The sequence below is a fragment of the Eleutherodactylus coqui genome, chromosome 8, assembly GCF_035609145.1.
Source record: "Eleutherodactylus coqui strain aEleCoq1 chromosome 8, aEleCoq1.hap1, whole genome shotgun sequence".
Classification (NCBI taxonomy): Eukaryota; Metazoa; Chordata; class Amphibia; order Anura; family Eleutherodactylidae; genus Eleutherodactylus; species Eleutherodactylus coqui.
Genome location: NC_089844.1, coordinates 156908572 through 156927682, shown reverse-complemented (window position 1 = coordinate 156927682; position 19111 = coordinate 156908572). Strand labels below are relative to the sequence as shown.

General features: G+C 47.1%; 1 protein-coding gene across 1 annotated transcript; it reads right to left on the bottom strand.

Annotated features, from left to right (window-relative positions):
• Window positions 1-1931: 1931 nt before the first annotated feature.
• LOC136577036 (scavenger receptor cysteine-rich type 1 protein M130-like) lies at window positions 1932-19111 on the bottom strand. Its single transcript, XM_066576734.1, has 9 exons — window positions 18973-19111; window positions 10387-10707; window positions 8872-9192; window positions 8475-8792; window positions 4334-4669; window positions 3926-4231; window positions 3514-3831; window positions 3096-3404; window positions 1932-2433 (listed from the first exon to the last, which is right to left on the bottom strand). Exons 1-9 carry the CDS (start codon window positions 19037-19039, stop codon window positions 2102-2104), a joined length of 2628 nt encoding a protein of 875 aa, XP_066432831.1. The 5' UTR covers window positions 19040-19111; the 3' UTR covers window positions 1932-2101.

Here is a 19111-nt window from a genome sequence, read left to right as displayed (position 1 = left end):
GTGCAGGAAAATAGAACGTGTATTTTTTTTTTTTTTTTTTGCATGACCGAATTTTACACGCAAAATACGTGCTTGTGAAAAAAACCATTGAAATCAATGGATTCTATTCGCTGCATATTTGCGAGTGCAAACACAGTAATGTGAATCCGGCCTAAACAGTCTTGTACCTGCCCTAAAATGGAGACATGGTGGGAGGGGGCGGCATATATTATTCATTAGTATGCCTGACTGGCGCTGGATTCGCATTATCATGTGGTATTCATAAGATTAGCTCCGCCCACTGATCACTTCTCCTAATTGCAGCAGTAAAATGTAACTTTTTGCTGGCCGTTGTGTTTTCTTCTTAAGCTCTGCGGGTTACCTTTAACGTAAGTTCAGTTATAGTAAAATGCTGGCAGTACGGACATTTATTATCCTACGGCGCCATCTTGTGGTTCAGTGGGAAATTGCATTGAAAAAAATTTTGAGAAAATCTGAAGCATTTACTAGTTTATTCTATAAATACTGGGACGGCGTGATGTGTAACAGATGGAGATTTATGGAGAATTTAATAGATTGTGTGTAGGGAAATGTCTATTAACATGTGATCATACAGTGCAATAGGGGTAACGGTGCAGTGCACTACTAATGAGAGAAGGGATGTTTTTTCATTTTGACCGGTGGCCATCCTTGTTGAACAGTTGTTCTTGCTGCCCCCACGCTGAAGATCGCACACGTCATTTTCTTGACCCTTATGTGCGTTGTTGTGTCAACAAGGCCGAACAGAGGAAAGGAAGCGGACGCCAAACTTTGTATCTTCCTCCTGCACAGCAGGTAAGAGTCAGAGGCACAGCACCAGCCTTCATGATGCATGTGAGCGGAGGTCAGCCTGCGGCCTACCCTGTGCCATAAGCCTGTCACTACCTGTTGGGGTCAGAGCCATCAAACCTACTTGCCCATACTGGATAGAATGATAGCAGAAACCAGGCCAGGGGCTACTTGGACTCCAATGGCTCCAGAGAACTGAGGTTTGGTGCGTCCATCAAGGAAGGGATTGGCGGTTGTAGATGGACACTGCAACACCATGGATTTCCTGTATGTAGGGGATGCTGTTATAACCTGGGTACCTCCTGTCTATCATTAAATATATACAGCTAGTATAAGTTATACATCTCCTGTGTACATAAAGTGATATGCACCATGCTGGTATAACCTGGGTATCTCTTGTATATAATTACTAGTAATTATTAGGAAATTATAGCAGCAGTGTTTCTGGTGGCGCAATGCACCACTTATAGTATAATGAAGGATTGGAGTTGTAAGCACACGGCTGCTTTTTTAGGACCGTGCTGACATCAATGTGATAGCGCCTCTAGGGTGTTTGATAGATAATAGATAGCTCTGCTCTATGCACGTCACGCACACAGTTCTGCTCCACGCACGTCACACACACAGGACTCTGCTCTATGCACGTCACGCACACAGTTCTGCTACGCGCATGTCACACAGACAGCTCTGCTCCACGCACGTCACACACACAGGGCTCTGCTATGTGCGCGTGTCACACACACAAAGCTCGGCTACATCCATTCTTCATCCCATATAACAGGGATCAGAAATGACATAGCAAAGTCCTGCACACACTGATCGCTTCCAGGTCATGTGACCCTGGACGGCTCCACCACAGGTAACTGATCACACGACGGTGACATCATCACAGGTTCTGTGCGCACACGACTGATGTCAGGCTCTGCATGTTTTATGCTTTAGGGCCTGTGATGACATCACAGTCATGTGACCAGGAACAGAGCATGTAACACACACTCACGGACAAGTGGTCGTTAGTACTTTTATATATGTACAGCTAGTATAAGTTATACATCTGTTTATATATTGTTATGGATCATGCTGGTATATACCTAGGCATCTCCTAATTATGTATGTACAGCTGCTGGAAGATATAATATTGGTGTTTTATTACATAAGTATTGTAGTGATAAATTTGCTACAATCTGTCATATGACTCTGTGGCTGCGATCAGAATTACCTTTGATTGAATTCTATAATATACGGCTCATGGTCATATACTCCACCAATGCTTTCTCCTTATGATTGTAGCCTTTTAGGAAGCAGATTCCTCATGCTCACACCTGATGGAAGCCTTTGCATCGCACATCTTCCTCCCCCATGGAGATGAAGGGCACTCGCTGACAGATCGGTCACGATATCTACACTTTATAAAGTCCAGCCAGGAGGGGGCAGCATCAACATCAGAGGTAGAAGCCCCTTCCTGGTATAATCCCGAAGATCCACACCCCAGCTGCTTGCATATTAGAGAGACAGTCTGCATCGTCATCACATTATTACAAACTGATCCCCACGTTCCATTATAGTAAATTTCTAGCTGTCCTTCGCATTTGTTAGCTCCTCCCACCAGACGGAGGTCTGTAAACTCTGCCGAAAAAACAATCAAAATGACAAAGATTTTTTTGTGTACAGTATATCCACCTGTGATTACTAACAATTTTGTAAGCTTCTAAGCAGAATTTGCCGAGCGTTCCCTGTACATAGTTTCCCTTTGCATTATTTGAATTTGGAGAATGTCTATTTACAAGCTTGCTGACTGTTTGCAATAACAATAGCAGAATTACGAGTGCAGCTCTGAAGCATAATACAAGTTCTAACATTAAAATCACTTACTCTTGCACCTCCTCATATAGAAATCCTGTACCAGGACAACTCCTTGTAGATTAAAAGGAATCTACCCAATAGTTTGGCAATCTTGATCCTCAGGGGATGGTCTATGATGATGGTCTACACGTTATCAGGGTTTATGATGGAGTAGCCATAGCTGACCACTAGTCCCACCGCTGAGGCGACAAGTCTATCCCAAGATTCCCTGCACCCCTGTACATACCCAAGTTAGAAGATAATTGAATACAGTTTTTGCATAAAGCCCCCAGATCCAGAATTTCCCAAAAAGGATCACAAAAAAAGCCCCCAGTGTTATCATTTGTAGACCTACTATGTATTTGGGTTGTAGTAGCTCAGCTTAGGCTTCAAGCATTGACTGTTACGGTCTGGTTACGACCGCTGGCCAAGATGTCTTATCTTACCGGAACAGAAAAGCCTTGCAGCTTCCTTTTCTCCAGCATCCTCCTCTCCCCATGAGCTGGAGGGGCATTCCCGTAATTTGCTTTCATGTCCTCCACATTTTAAACCCTTCAGCCATACGTTCGCAGCTCCATTGATCACCGCAGTTGTGGCATTAATGGCATGGCCGCACTTCAGCTCCTTGCAGACTACATGAGCATCAGCCAATGTCCACGAGTCACCGCTGACCATCGCCCATTCCCCTCGGTGATAAACCTGCACCATTCCAGCACAGCGTCCAGGGCCGTCCGTTAGATGAACACTTTGACTCTCTGCAATGTTAGAGAAAGTGTAATAAGTGTCTATATACCCTACAAATATAAAAGGCTATAGGACTCCATCACTGTTATTATAGTGCATACATAAAGGGACATATCCAACCTGAGCAGATGACTCCTACATCCTTTCCAAGGTCAGTAGTAGCATCTGAAGATTTGGATTCAGTCTTCAAACACTCTTTTATGTCATTCTCACTTCCTTGACATATGACATTGTCCCACTGTATAATTCCATGTACTGGCCCTTTTAGAGTGAATGGCTCAATGGCTTCTCCACAATGTAGCTGCCTACATACAACTTGTGCGTCTTTGATGTCCCATTGATGGTCTGTGACTCTGCCCCATGTTTCATTTTGCAGGACTTCCAGTCTTCCATCACAGTGGCTTGTACCACCTACCAGACGTATTGATTCCATGGTACCTGTTGGGTATATTGATGAGGTACTGGTCGTCAGAAATAGTTCGATCAGCAAAACAATGGTTAATAATGATTGTGGTACCTCGATTGAACCTACCTGAACAGGTTACGCTTGCAGTGGCTTGGTCTGGACACATACCGTTCCCCAGCCCTGTGTTTGCACATTCCCTGATGTTGGACTCAGTGCCTTCACAATGAAACTCATCGGTCCAGATAAGGTTGTTATCTCCAAAATCAGTCCCTTGCGAGACTGACACTGCGGTGCCACACTGTAACTGTCTACAAAGAACATTGGCAGCTTGGAGGTCCCAGTGGGAGTGGCATAGGGCACCCCACTTACCAGCAACCATCATCTCTACTCTTCCAGAACATCTCTGACTGCTGTTTGTTAATCTGAAGTCACCTAGGAAGAGGAGAGCCAGCAAAGATACATTACTCGAAAAGAATTTACCCCTTTAGTCTACCACTCGTGTAAGAGTTCAAAAAACAATGAGCACGGTCTTACCTGTCCTTTCATCCGGACAGATAACCCCAACGTCATTCTTATGCCCACAACGTTTGATTCCCCACATTGGGGGATTACATTCCCATATGGCTGACTCTTCACCTAAACATCTTACATTACTCAGCCAAATCTTTCCAGATCCGGGTCCAAAGCCGACAGCCTTGGCTTGACCATCTTCATGGGAACCACCACATCCTAGTTGTCTACAAACGACGGTGGCCTCTGTGGCACCCCAGTAATAGCCACATACTGTACCCCATTGTCCTCGATGATAGACCATCAGCCTTCCCTCGCACTCATTCTTTCCATCAACAAGCTTCACCTCCTCCTCTTCACCTGTGAACATACATGAGATCACTGCATGGTCAAAGAAAAAAAGCAAGAGAAGTCCTAAGACCGTGGGCTTCTAGATATATCATTGAGCCTCACTCAGATGGCTGCAGTTGCCCTGTCCCCACCTATGCTTCAAGTACCACGGCCCCTTCATTCTGCTGATCAGTGGACGGTGCAATCTTCACACATGGCTCACTATCATCCTTCATGATTCTAGACCTATTTTGTAAGCCATTAACTTGTTTTAGTAGTAACTTCAACCTGTGGACTATTCCAAGCAGCCAGAGTGACAGAGATCTGATGGGAGGAATAGAGGAGGGTAGTGTGGGTATGTGCAGGTAGGTGACCAAGGAAGACTCTTCTTGATTTGCAGAATGGCTGCAACTTCCTTTACAATTGGAAGAGCAGCTCTGGAGCACAAACTGCTACTCTAATTAGTGACATACTGCATCAACTAAATGGCATGTCACACGCACTAATTCTTGGCCCGATATAACTAGCGCAGCTTTATATTTCTTACCCTGCTTGAGAATCGTTAGAATGGGGACGAATGGTTGGTACTACGATCGTTTGTCTCCACAGTGCGGTCATTGGTGGGCTGATGTCCCCCCATTCACACGGGAGAGGTATAGTTGACCAGCTAGCATGAATGAGACAATTAGCGGACAAGCATTTTTCCCTTTGGTCTGCTGATCATTTGTAAGTTTATATGGCCTGATAATCTGGCCATTAACCCTTTCCAATCCAATTAGTATCCTGGTTTTCCTAGGGGACTTACTCTTTTTCTGCTGTTATACAACAACGCTATCTGCTGGCTAAAGCCAGTACTGCATGAGGTGACACATTGGATAGGCTCCGACAGCAGAGAGGCTGGCAATATACAGTAAGAGAACCCCGATGGACGTCTTCCAACATCGGAGCTGTACAGCCTTAAATCATAATGTCTTCAGACGTCAGACAGTGGATTGGAAAGGGTTAAAGGTTTGCGACTGATAATCGGCAGCTAGGGCTTATTTTAGGGTTTCTACAATAGGGTTTCCTTCTGTAAAAGTTGCACTGCACAAAAAATGTGTTTTCATGTGATGTAACATAAAGGAAGGCTCCATAGGGAAATATGGGCTACAAAACAGCGCAAATTGCGGCTGTATAGAGCATGCTGTGAGTTTGTATTCTCGCAATGTAGCAGCCTACAAAACATTGCTAATGTGAAAGAATCCAGTGGAAAGCATGGGCTTCACATACGTGCGATTTGTAGGCGGTCGTATTGCAAGAAAATTGTGTGATTTGTGTCATCCATGGGAAAGCAGCCTTGTTAATTTTTTTTTTTTTTTTTTTGGAGGGCAGGGAGGAAAAATCATCAATATGGACATTTTTTTACAGCATTAATCAACCAGTGGGTTGGTACAATTATGACAATGCCAAAATTATATATTTTTAGGGTTTTCCACTTTTGCACAATAAAAACCATTTTTTTCAAATTTTTTTTTTTTTTTGCATCTCTGCATTTAAAGTCACATAACTTGTTTTTATTTTTCCATCAAAGCAGCTTTGTGACGGCTTGTTTTTGGGTGAAGAGCTGTAGTTTTTATTGGTAACATTTTGAGGTACGTGGGGCTATTTTGCTCAGCTTTTCAATAGTTTTTTTTGAGAGATGAAATGAAGAAAAAAAAGCATCTTGGCTCCTACTTGGCCAATATGGATGCAACGATACTAAGGGTGGCTTCACACGAGCGTGTTCTTGTGCATACATAGGTGCGTACATATGTACGCGCAAAAACACGTGTATGAAGGTCTGTGCATTGCCTTCAATGGAGCCGCGGCTGCTGCTAAATTCATGAATGGATGAGTGCTGCCTCTGATTGGTTGAGTGCAGGGACCAATCAGAGGCAGCTCTCAGCTGTCATTCAATAGCTGAGAGCTGCCTCTGATTGGTCACAGTGCTCAGCCAATCAGAGGCAGCCCATTCAGCAGGTGGGGATTTTTGAAGCCGGAGGCTTGCTATCAGTCATAGCTGGTTTCAGATGGCATGGGCGCAGTTTCTCTGCCCAATCCATTTATAGGACATAAGTGTACACCCATTCGGGGGAACCCTTTTCCACACAAGGTGTACATTTATAACTTGGGATGGGAAAGGATTAAGAATGCAGCTTACCACCCGGAGTCCTGCTCTTGGCATTCCCCGGCAGACAGCTTATTTTTCTGGGAAAAGCTGCACCCAGCCTTACACTTCTCCAGCAGTGACCTCCGCAGGATGGTCATTCACATGAATGGCCGGCCAGGACAGAAGCTGCTCTTACGGAGCTGCTCCCTGTTATTGGACACAGAGGGGGCTCTATGATGCTCAAGTGCCCTAATAGGGGATATAAACAGCGAATGCCATCTTGCCCTTCATCCACCTTCTGTTGTTGGACTGTACTGCAACCATCTTTAGAAGATTCTTGTTGAATTTCCTACTTTCGAGAGTTTCCAAGATTCTTATGTAATTGGATGATCTGACACAGACTATCTGATGTGTTACAGAAGAGAACTGTCTAGAACTTTGACTAAAATCATCTCAGACAAGACGCAGTTCTTGGCTTTATTGCTCCACGCATTTCAAGAGTTGCACAATACCGGGGCAAGTGAAATATGGACGAGGCCCGATCTGCATGTGAATGTCATATGTAACAAGACTCAACCCAAAACTCAACGTATTTAAAGTGCATTTCCCTTTAAAAAAGGGAAAATTGGGCACCATCCAATATGATCAAATATCCCTTATTAGGCACTAATACATTCCTACAGCACTGCATTATAAGGTTGAATTGTCTTTCAGAACTCTAGGAAAGTTGGTTGCTGACCCCCAGTAATGGAAGCCATATGACTTGGCATCTGTTTTACCCAAATATAGAAGTAGGAAGGGCTGAATAATTCTTTAGAAATGTTATGCATTAAAGGGCTTGTCCAGGAATCCAAGACAATGGCTGTAGCCTGTAGAAATCCGTCTGAGAACAAGAGGCTGCATCTTCACCCTGGAGGGTGAAGGAGGTGTGGCTATGGATTGAGGGTGGAGCCTAACATCACACTGGGGAAAATTTGCAAAGCTCGGCATTTGCAACACCAGACTTAGTATAATTTTTCCCTGGCGCACAGTGCGCTGAATATATCAAAAGGCGGGTGCCTCTTCATGTATACAGTGCATCCCAGCAGCTACATGCGCCTTATCCGAAATGTACGCCAGATCAGACCTGCCATGTGTTTCTGGTACAATTTATGCCAGTTTCTGGTGTAAATTATGTATAAAACTTTTGGTCTAGGATGGCTATGCCCCCTCCCGAAAAAGGACTGCTCACTTTTTGAAAAAGTGTTGGGCCAGCACAGAAAGATAAAATGTTGCAAATTTTGCAAAATACCCGTTAGCGCAAAACTTTGCAACTTTTATATGCCACAAAGTGACATAAAAGCTTTTAGAAATATCCCTCACTGTTCTTTCTGCCAGGCTTACCATGCAGCCCAACAGTGGTGTTAGTATCCATCTGTGGCTCCAACCACTTCTCCATAGTCTAGCGATATATTCTCCCATTCTAGGGTGGGTTTCTACAGACTGTAGGGGCGATGGCTATTGTCTTAAACTTAAGGACAATCCCTTTACTTTGAAACTGTATGTTTTTATATTAAAGGAAGACTCCAGGCAAAGCTGATACTATACTATACTTTCTGTAGGTCCTAGGGGGCGGAGCATGATCCTCTCTTTGGTGTCATGCTCCACCCCACACCCTGCACTAAGGATAACACAGTTTTGCTCAGTGTAGTAATAATGGCCTATTACCTGCACAAATGACCCCAACGTCTTGTTCGTGGTCACAGAAAGGGTTTCCCCACATTTGGTGCCGACATTGCCACAGGTTCAACTCTTCTCCAGTGCAGGCAACATTACTGAACCAAATCTTTCCTTCTCCAGGCCCAAATGATGTTGCCTTCATTTGGATGTTTGAGGCACTGCAGCCCAACTGCTGGCAAGCAACCACTGCGTCCTTGTGATTCCAATAGTCACCACATATTGTGCCCCACTCCCCCTGATGACGCACCTCCAACCTCCCCTCACATGAATTGGTTCCTCCCACAAGTCTCAGCTCCTGAGGTCCACCTGTGGAAAATATGTATGAAACGCATTAGTGGATATAATATATAGTTACATATAGTATAGCATAAGTACCTTTTTGTACCTGAGCAGATAACTCCAGCGTCGTCTCGATGCTTACATGAGCCACTTCCCCACATTCGATGCCTGCAGTCCCACAGGTCATTCTCGTTCCCCACACATTTGACATTACTGAGCCAGACTTTCCCCTTTCCGGCTCCAAATGAAGCCGCTTTGACTTCGAGCTCGTTGGTAACGTTGCAGCCTAGCTGTCTACAGACTACAAGGGCGTTTCTTCTGTACCAGTCCAGACCGCACACGGTGCCCCATTGTCCTCGGTGCTTCACCTCCACTCGTCCCTCACACTCATTGCTCCCACCAGCGAGTCTTATCTCCTCCTTTTCACCTGTTGATAGAAGAGAAGTTGGATACACTCACTATAGACCTAGGATATAAACTACAGCTGTACTATTTGCCTCCTAACTTTTAAACAATGGGAAGGGGAAGAATTTTTGAGGGATATAGAGTATGCTGCGGCATTTTTTTTACTGTTCAGTCATACCTCTTTTACACTAAAATAAAACCTTTGTGTCAACTCATAGTAATAATACCCCCGCAAATCCCCACTTTTCAATAATACCCCTGCAAAGCCCCCTGTTATGCAGTACAGTTAAAAAAAACAAAAAAACTGCGCTCACCTCTTTTGCTTCCCCACTGCTTTGGCCAGTGCCGCTTCTGTCCCCTGCTCACTTCCAGGTAGCACAATCACGTGATCATGGAGGCCAATCCCCCACCTCAGCCTTAGTAAGGCTGAGGCCAGTATTTGGCTGCAACAATCACATGCTAGACAGCATGTGATCATGCTAACCGGAAGTGAGCAGGGGACTGGAGAAGTGGGCGTTAGGAAAGCGGTAAGTATAGGATGTTTTTTAACTTTACTCCATTTCCAGCCGCTCCACTGGGACATATTTTCTGGCTTCCCGAACAGCCCCCAAATCTTGGACTGTCCCACTGAATCCGGCACTGGTGGGAGATGTATTAAAACAACCTTTTCCCTTTTATGAAAAAAAACCCCAGTAAATATAAATCCTTAACCCTTTCCAATCCATTTTGTATCCTGGTTTTCCTAGGGGGCTTACTCATTTTCTGCCATTATACAACAGCGCTATCTGCTGGCTAAAGCCAGTACTACATTAGGTGACACGTTGGATAGGCTCCGACAGCAGAGAGGCCGGCAATATACAGTAAGAGAACCCCGACAGATGTCTTTCAACATCGTAGCTGTACAGCTTTAAATCATAATGTCTTGAGAGGTCAGACAGTGGATTGGAAAGGGTTAAAGGTAATATCCTAAATAAATTAATTCTGTGCTGATTAGTTTCTTAATATATCTTTATAGTGGGCAAAGATAATTTTTTTTATACAGACATCCAAATCTCCAGCATGCACAGCGTTGTATGATATAATTTTAACTTCTTACAGTCACCAGTAGGGGGAGCTCAGGAGAGTACTGTATACATTGAATTCAATAGGACAGCATACTGGACGTTCCTAAGTTCTGGGAGTTTTTTGAATGGGCTATTTTAGATAAATAACTCACCTCCACAAATGACGCCGATGTCCTTCTTGTGGTCACAAATGTCTCCCGATTCAGAGGAATATTTGCATTGATTCAGAGTTTCCTCTTGTCCTCTGCAGATCACATCGGTCAACCAGACAGTCCCAGTGCCAGCACCAAATGAGGACGTCCGGGTATCACGCCCTGATCCTTGGGGGCAGCCTATGTGTCTACAAACCACTTCGGTGTTCTCCTCATCCCAGTCGTCTTCACACACAGTACCCCACTCGCCCCCAATCTTCACTTCCACTCTCCCTTCACAGGGTCCAGATCCCCCCACGAGTCTCACGTCTTCTATCCCATCTATGAGGAGAGAGACAGTCAAAGTACAGGACTTGGTAGAGTGGAGCGATGGAAACATCTGAACAGTACCAAAGGCTCCTGTGGTTTCTGGTACAAGTAAGCAAGAAGGCAAGAAGACAAGCAGAGGTGGGCTAACTGGCTTTACTTGCAAAATTAAGGCATATTTATTAGGTGGGTTGCTCCGGAAATGGAGTATTAAAAAGTTGTAATTTTGGTACAAGTGCCAAAATTGTGAGTTTTTGAGAATTCATGCTGGCCTTCAGAACTTTTTTTTTTTAAGTGGGCAAAGTTTTGTTGGGCCATCACATTTATAATAATTTATACTAGAAACTGTTATAAATTATAGCTGGAACCTATACCAACTGAAAGCTGGCATAGATTTCAGTCTGGTTCATGGAGGTACCGTCAGATGTGATAAATGTACCCACATGCGTATTTTAACTTAGTGACGGAGATTTTTTCCTTTTTTCCCTTTTTCGTTTTTTCCTCCCCCCCCCCTTTAAAAAATCGTAACTCCTTTATTTATTCATTGACGTCGCTGTATGAGGGCTTGGTTTTTGCGGGACAAGTTGTATTTTTGAATGGTGCTATTTAATGTACCTTATAATGTACTGAAAAACTTTAAAAAAATTCTAGCAGGTGCGTCCTGTTTCTACGGGGCACAAACTGCAACAAAAATGACATGATAACTTTATTCTATGGGTCAGTACTAGAGATGAGCGAGCACCAAAATGCTCGGGTGCTCGTTACTCGGGACGAAATTATCGTGATGCTCGAGGGTTCGTTTCGAGTAACGAACCCCATTGAAGTCAATGGGCGACCTGAGCATTTTTGTATATTGCCGATGCTCGCTAAGGTTTTCATTTGTGAAAATCTGGGCAATTCAAGAAAGTGATGGGAACGACACAGCAACGGATAGGGCAGGCGAGGGGCTACATGTTGGGCTGCATCTCAAGTTCCCAGGTCCCACTATTAAGCCACAATAGCGGCAAGAGTGGGCCCCCTCCCAACAACTTTTACTTCTGAAAAGCCCTCATTAGCAATGCATACCTTAGCTAAGCACCACACTACCTCCAACAAAGCACAATCACTGCCTGCATGACACTTCGCTGCCACTTCTCCTGGGTTACATGCTGCCCAACCCCCCCGCACGACCCAGTGTCCACAGCGCACACCAAAGTGTCCCTGCGCAGCCTTCAGCTGCCCTCATGCCACGCCACCCTCATGTCTATTTATAAGTGCGTCTGCCATGAGGAGGAACCGCAGGCACACACTGCAGAGGGTTGGCACCGCTAGGCAGTGACCCTCTTTAAAAGGAGCGGGGTGATAGCCCACAATGCTGTACAGAAGCAATGAGAAATATAATCCTGTGCCACCGCCATCAGGAGCTGCACACGTGGGCATAGCAACGGGGAACCTATGTGCCACACACTACTCATTCTGTCAAGGTGTCTGGTCTGCATGCCCCAGTCAGACCGCGTTTTTTTATAAATAGTCACAGGCAGGTACAACTACGCAATGGGAATTCTGTGTGCACCCACAGCATGGGTGGCTCCCTGGAACCCACCGGCTGTACATAAATGTATCCCATTGCAGTGCCCATCACAGCTGAGGTAACGTCCGATTAAATGCAGGTGGGCTTCGGCCCACACTGCATGCCCCAGTCAGACTGGGGTTCTTTAGAAGTGGACACATGCATTTACAACTCCCTGTGGACCCACAGCATGGGTGGGTGCCAGGAAGCCACTGTCGGTACATAAATATATCCCATTGCATTACCCATCACAGCTGAGGTAATGTCATGTTAAATGCAGGTGGGCTTCGGCCCACACTGCATGCCCGAGTCAGACTGGGGTTCTTTAGAAGTAGACACATGCAGTTACAACTCCCTGTGGACCCACAGCATGGGTGGCTCCCTGGAACTCACCGGCGGTACATAAATGTATCCCATTGCAGGGCCCAGCACAGCTGATGTAACGTCAGCTTTAATGCAGGTGGGCAAAAAATTAATTGGATTACACTGTAGGCGAGGGCCCCAAAAAATTGGTGTACCAACAGTACTAATGTACATCAGAAAAATTGCCCATGCCCAACCAAGAGGGCAGGTGAAACCCATTAATCGCTTTGGTTAATGTGGCTTAATTTGTAACTAGGCCTGGAGGCAGCTGAGTTAAAATAAAAATTGGTTCAGGTGAAAGTTTCAACGCTTTAATGAGCATTGAAACGTATAAAAATTGTTTACAAAAATTATATGACTGAGCCTTGTGGGCCTAAGAAAAATTGCCCGTTCGGCGTGATTACGTGAAGTTTCAGGAGGAGGAGCAGGAGGAGGAGGAGGAATATTATACACAGATTGATGAAGCTAAAAGGCCCACGTTTTTGATGGTGATAGAGAACAATGCTTCCATTCGCGGGTGCAGCCTACGTATTGTTTAGGTATCGCTGCTGTCCGCTGGTGGAGAAGAGAAGTCTGGGGAAATCCAGGCTTTGTTCATCTTGATGAGTGTAAGCCTGTCGGCACTGTCGGTTGACAGGCGGGTACGCTTATCCGTGATGATTCCCCCAGCCGCACTAAACACACTCTCTGACAAGACGCTAGCCGCAGGACAAGCAAGCACCTCCAGGGCATACAGCGCGAGTTCAGGCCACGTGTCCAGCTTCGACACCCAGTAGTTGTAGGGGGCAGAGGCGTCACCGAGGACGGTCGTGCGATCGGCTACGTACTCCCTCACCATCCTTTTACAGTGCTCCCGCCGACTCAGCCTTGAATGGGGAGCCGTGACACAGTCTTGCTGGGGAGCCAGAAAGCTGTCAAAGGCCTTAGAGAGTGTTCCCCTGTCTGTGCTGTACATGCTGCCTGATCTCTGCACCTCCCCTGCTACCTGGCCCTCGGAACTGCGCCTTCGGCCACTAGCGCTGTCGGATGGGAATTTTACCATCAGCTTGTCCGCCAGGGTCCTGTGGTATAGCATCACTCTCGAACCCCTTTCCTCTTCGGGTATGAGAGTGGAAAGGTTCTCCTTATACCGTGGGTCGAGCATTGTGTACACCCAGTAATCCGTAGTGGCCAGAATGCGTGTAACGCGAGGGTCACGAGAAAGGCATCCTAACATGAAGTCAGCCATGTGTGCCAGGGTACCTGTATGCAACACATGGCTGTCCGCACTAGGAAGATCACTTTCAGGATCCTCCTCCTCCTCAGGCCATACACGCTGAAAGGATGACAGGCAAGCAGCATGGGTACCCTCAGCATTGGGCCAAGCTGTCTCTTCCCCCTCATCCTCATCCTCCTCATGCTCCTCCGCCTCCTCAACGCGCTGAGATATAGACAGGAGGGTGCTCTGACTATCCAGCGACATACTGTCTTCCCCCGCCTCTGTTTCCGAGCGCAAAGCGTCTGCCTTTATGCTTTGCAGGGAACTTCTCAAGAGGCATAGCAGAGGAATGGTGACGCTAATGATTGCAGCATCGCCGCTCACCATCTGGGTAGACTCCTCAAAGTTTCCATGGACCTGGCAGATGTCTGCCACCAGGCCCACTCTTCTGTAAAGAATTGAGGTGGCTGACTCCCACTGCACCGCCCATGTTGGAGTTCGTATTCCACTATAGCTCTACGCTGCTCATAGAGCCTGGCCAACATGTGGAGCGTAGAGTTCTACTGTGTGGGCACGTCGCACAGCAGTCGGTGCACTGGCAGATGAAACCGATGTTGCAGGGTGGCAGCGTCCGTGTGGGACTTGCGGAAATGTACGCAGAGCTGGCGCACCTTTCCGAGCAGGTCTGACAAGCGTGGGTAGCTTTTCAGAAAGCGCTGAACCACCAAATTAAAGACGTGGGCCAGGCATGGCACGTGCGTGAGGCTGCCGAGCTGCAGAGCCGCCACCAGGTTACGGCCGTTGTCACACACGACCATGCCCGGTTGGAGGCTCAGCAGCGCAAGCCAGCGGTCGGTCTGCTCTGTCAGACCCTGCAGCAGTTCGTGGGCCATGTGCCTCTTCTCTCCTAAGCTGAGTAGTTTCAGCACGGCCTGCTGACGCTTGCCCACCGCTGTGCTGCCACGCCGCGCGACACCGACTGCTGGCGACGCGCTGCTGCTGACACATCTTAATTGCGAGACAGAGGTTGCATAGGAGGAGGAGGGTGGTTTAGTGGAGGAAGCATACACCGCCGCAGATACCACCACCGAGCTGGGGCCCGCAATTTTGGGGATGGGTAGGACGTGAGCGGTCCCAGGCTCTGACTCTGTCCCAGCCTCCACTAAATTCACCCAATGTGCCATCAGGGAGATATAGTGGCCCTGCCTGCCTGTGCTTGTCCACGTGTCCGTTGTTAAGTGGACCTTGGCAGTAACCGTGTTGCTGAGGGCGCGTACAATGTTGCGGGAGACATGGTCGTGCAGGGCTGGGACGGCACATCGGGAAAAGTAGTGGCGACTGGTAACTGAGTAGCGCGGGGCCGCCGCCGCTATCATACCTTTGAAAGCCTCCGTTTCCACAACCCTATACGGCAGCATCTCCAGGCTGATAAATTTGGCTATGTGCACGTTTAACGCTTGAGCGTGCGGGTGCGTGGCGGCGTACTTGCGCTCCAACACTTGCGCTAGCGACGGCTGGACAGTGCGCTGAGAAACATTGGTGGATGGGGCCGAGCACAGCGGAGGTGAGGGTGTGGGTGCAGGCCAGGAGACGGTGGTGCCTGCGTCCTGAGAGGGGGGTTGGATCTCAGTGGCAGTTTGGGGCACAGGGGGAGAGGCAGCCGTGCAAACCGGAGGCGGTGAAAGGCCTTCGTCCCACCTTGTGGGGTGCTTGGCCATCATATGTCTGCGCATGCTGGTGGTGGTGAAGCTGGTGGTGGTGGCTCCCCGGCTGATCTTGGCGCGACAAAGGTTGCACACCACTGTTCGTCGGTCGTCTGCACTCTCAGTGAAAAACTGCCACACCTTTTGAGCACCTCGGCCTCTGCAGGGTGGCATGGCGCGAGGGGGCGCTTTGGGAAACAGTTGTTGGATTATTCGGTCTGGCCCTGCCTCTACCCCTGGCCACCGCACTGCCTCTTCCAACCTGCCCTGCTGCTGCACTTGCCTCCCCCTCTGAAGACCTGTCCTCAGTAGGCGTAGCAAACCAGGTGGGGTCAGTCACCTCATCGTCCTGCTGCTCTTCCTCCGAATCCTCTGTGCGCTCCTCCCTCGGACTTACTCCAATTACTACTACCTGAGTGATAGACAACTGTGTCTCATCGTCATCGTCCTCCTCACCCACTGAAAGCTCTTGAGACAGTTGCCGGAAGTCCCCAGCCTCATCCCCCGGGCCTCGGGAACTTTGCAATGGTTGGGCATCGGTCACGACAAACTCCTCCGGTGGGAGAGGAACCATTGCTGGCCATTCTGGGCAGGGGCCCGGGAACAGTTCCTGGGAGTCTGCCTGCTCCTCAGAATGTGTCATTGTAATGGAGTGAGGAGGCTGGGAGGAAGGAGGAGCAGCAGCCAGAGGATTCAGAGTTGCAGCAGTGGACGGCGCAGAACTCTGGGTGGTCGATAGATTGCTGGATGCACTTTCTGCCATCCACGACAGGACCTGCTCACACTGCTCATTTTCTAATAAAGGTCTACCGTGTGGACCCATTAATTGTGAGATGAATGTGGGGACGCCAGAAACGTGCCTCTCTCCTAATCCCGCAGCAGTCGGCTGCGATACACCTGGATCAGGAGTTTGGCCTGTGCCCACACCCTGACTTGGGCCTCCGCGTCCTCGGCCGCGTCCACGTCCTCTAGGCCTACCCCTACCCCTCAGCATGGTGTATTACCAGTAGTGCAGAAACAGAACGCTGTAATTAAATGTGCCGCTTATTGGCCTGTGGTTGGAGGCTGACTTCGCTTACGGAACGCACAGCAGAGCCAGGAAAGAATTTTGTGCAAGCCTGCTGTAACACTTAGCTGGCTGCGTATGAATTAGGACAACTACCCCCAGCAGAGACCCAGTACACTGAGGACGGTCACAGGCAGCCCAAATAGATTTTTTTGGAAAGGCCCACTGCCTATATACACGAAATATGTCTTCTGTCCCTGCCTCACCACTACTGGCCCTGGACAATGTAAAATTACTGCAGGACGCAATGCTCTGCACGGCCGATATACAAAAAAAAAAAAAAGTGCAACACTGCAAAAAGCAGCCTCCACACTACTGCACATGGTTAGATGTGGCCCTAAGAAGGACCGTTGGGGTTCTTGAAGCCTAAAATAACTCCTAACGCTCTCCCTATAGCAGCTCCGGCACCAGCAGCACTTTCCCTGATCTCTGTCAGAATGCATCTGTGGCGAGCCGCGGAGGGGCCGATTTATATACTTGGGTGACACCTGATCTCGCCAGCCACTCACTGCACGGGGGTGGTATAGGGCTTGAACGTCGCAGGGGGAAGTTGTAATGCCTTCCCTGTCTTTCTATTGGCCAGAAAAGCGCGCTAACGTCTCAGAGATGAAAGTGAAAGTAACTCGAACATCGCGTGGTACTCGTCACAAGTAACGAGCATCTCGAACACGCTAATACTCGAACGAGTACGTTCGCTCATCTCTAGTCAGTACGATTACTATGATACTAAACTTATATAGTTTTTTTTTTTTTTTTGCTGTACTACTTGTATTTTTTTTTAAGATATTTAATTTTTTTAAAATTATTTTCTGTCTCTATTTTCTGCGCACAATAACTTTTTTTTATTTTTCCCTCGATATAGTTGTGCGAGGCTCATTTAGTGCGGTATGTCCTGACGTTTCCATTGGTACCATTTTTGGATACAAACGACTTTTTGATTGCTTTTTATTACATTTTTTTCTTGGAGACAGGGTGACCAAAAAAGCGCATTTCTGCCGTTCTTTATTTTTTTTCAGACGACGTTCAGCATGCGGGGTAAATAATGCATTACTTTGCTAGATCAGACTTTTACGGAAGCAGCAATACCAAAAACATATTTTTGCTTTATTATTAAGATTCTTTTATTGCAAATATAGCAAAAAGTTATTTTTTTAACTTTTATTACTTTATTTTGTTTTTTTTAAATAATTAGTAAAACTTTATTGTGTTTTTTTTTACACTTTCTTTCACTTCCCAGGGGAGACCACAACCAGCGATGCTTTGATCGCTCCTGCAGTATGACGTAATGCTATAGCATTACGTGATACTGCTTTTTGACAGGCAGTCTATCAAGCCACCCCACGGGGATGGCTTGATGGGCAGTCTCCTAAGGCAGCCCTGGGGCCTTTTAGAAGGCCCTCGGTTGCCATGACACCTGCGCGGCTCCCCCGATTTCACCGCGGGAGGGCCTTACGTAATGCTTGGGAGATTTAAATGCTGCTGTCAGGGCCGCGTGGCTGATTGCAGCTATTGCCCACGAGTGTCAGCTGTAATAAACAGCTGATGCCCGTGCTGTATGGAGGGAGATAGCTAAAATTACTATTGGGCCGTCACTATGGGGTTAATACATCTGTTAGATTAACACCGGTGCAAGCCTTACTTAGACTGGTGTCTCATAGGCTAGTCTAAGTAAATATGCCCACTTGTCTTTCTACTGCTGTCTATACTCCTTGCTCCTTTCTTTGCAATCACTGGCCACATTTTGTACCTTCAGATGTTAAACAGGTTGTCCAGTTTTAAACTATTGAAAGCATATCCTTAGGCATCAATAGTAGATTGGCAGAAGTCCGCCACATGTAACCGCTGCTGATCAACTGTTCTCTTGCCCAGGGTACTCATGCACTGAGCTGTTTTCTACAGGAAGCAGATAGCACCGATCCCACTGCAGTGGCCTGACTATGTATTACACGCAAGTTCCCATTCACTTCAATGGTACCTCTGCCTGTAATGCCAAGCCTCACTACTGTAGTGGAAACAGAGCTGTCTGCTTCTTGCAGAAATCATCTCAGTGCATTAGTATAACGGGCAAGAGAACTGCTGGGGTCGCAGGTGGCTCCCATCAATCTAATAATGATGGCCTAACCTACAGATATGCCATGAATCGTTTTTCAACTGGAAAACCCCTTTAAGACTTCCAGGAAAGAAGTATCTTCAAGATAGATGATGTGATACAAGTGATGCCAAATATCCTAATATTTCTTGGTGTGACACTAGGCCTCAAATATAAGGTCATTAGGAGAGCTATTGGGGTTGCAGAGGTCAGGTGGCCATAGGTCCCCATGTAGCATAAAAGCATTCATGGAGAATAGAGTATGGTGCAGACGTACCTGAATGAGATGTCACCAGTGGAGCCAACACTCACCTGAGATGGCGCCGATCACAGCCCCGAGCAGGATGATCAGTGTCCCGATCTGTCTGCTCTGTTCCATGTTATCTTATGTAATGCTCTGCTTCTAGTACCAGCCTGTGAAATACTCAACATCTGGAGTGGTAAATCCTCC

Excerpts from the sequence above, each read along its gene's own strand:
- LOC136577036 (XM_066576734.1), bottom strand. The coding sequence starts at position 19,039 with ATGGAACAGAGCAGACAGATCGGGACACTGATCATCCTGCTCGGGGCT. Across the intron at positions 10,708-18,972 it reads TGTGATCGGCGCCATCTCAG|ATGGGATAGAAGACGTGAGA; the intron begins GTGAGTGTTGGC and ends CTCTCCTCATAG. Across the intron at positions 3,832-3,925 it reads TGCAAGCGTAACCTGTTCAG|GTACCATGGAATCAATACGT; the intron begins GTAGGTTCAATC and ends TATACCCAACAG.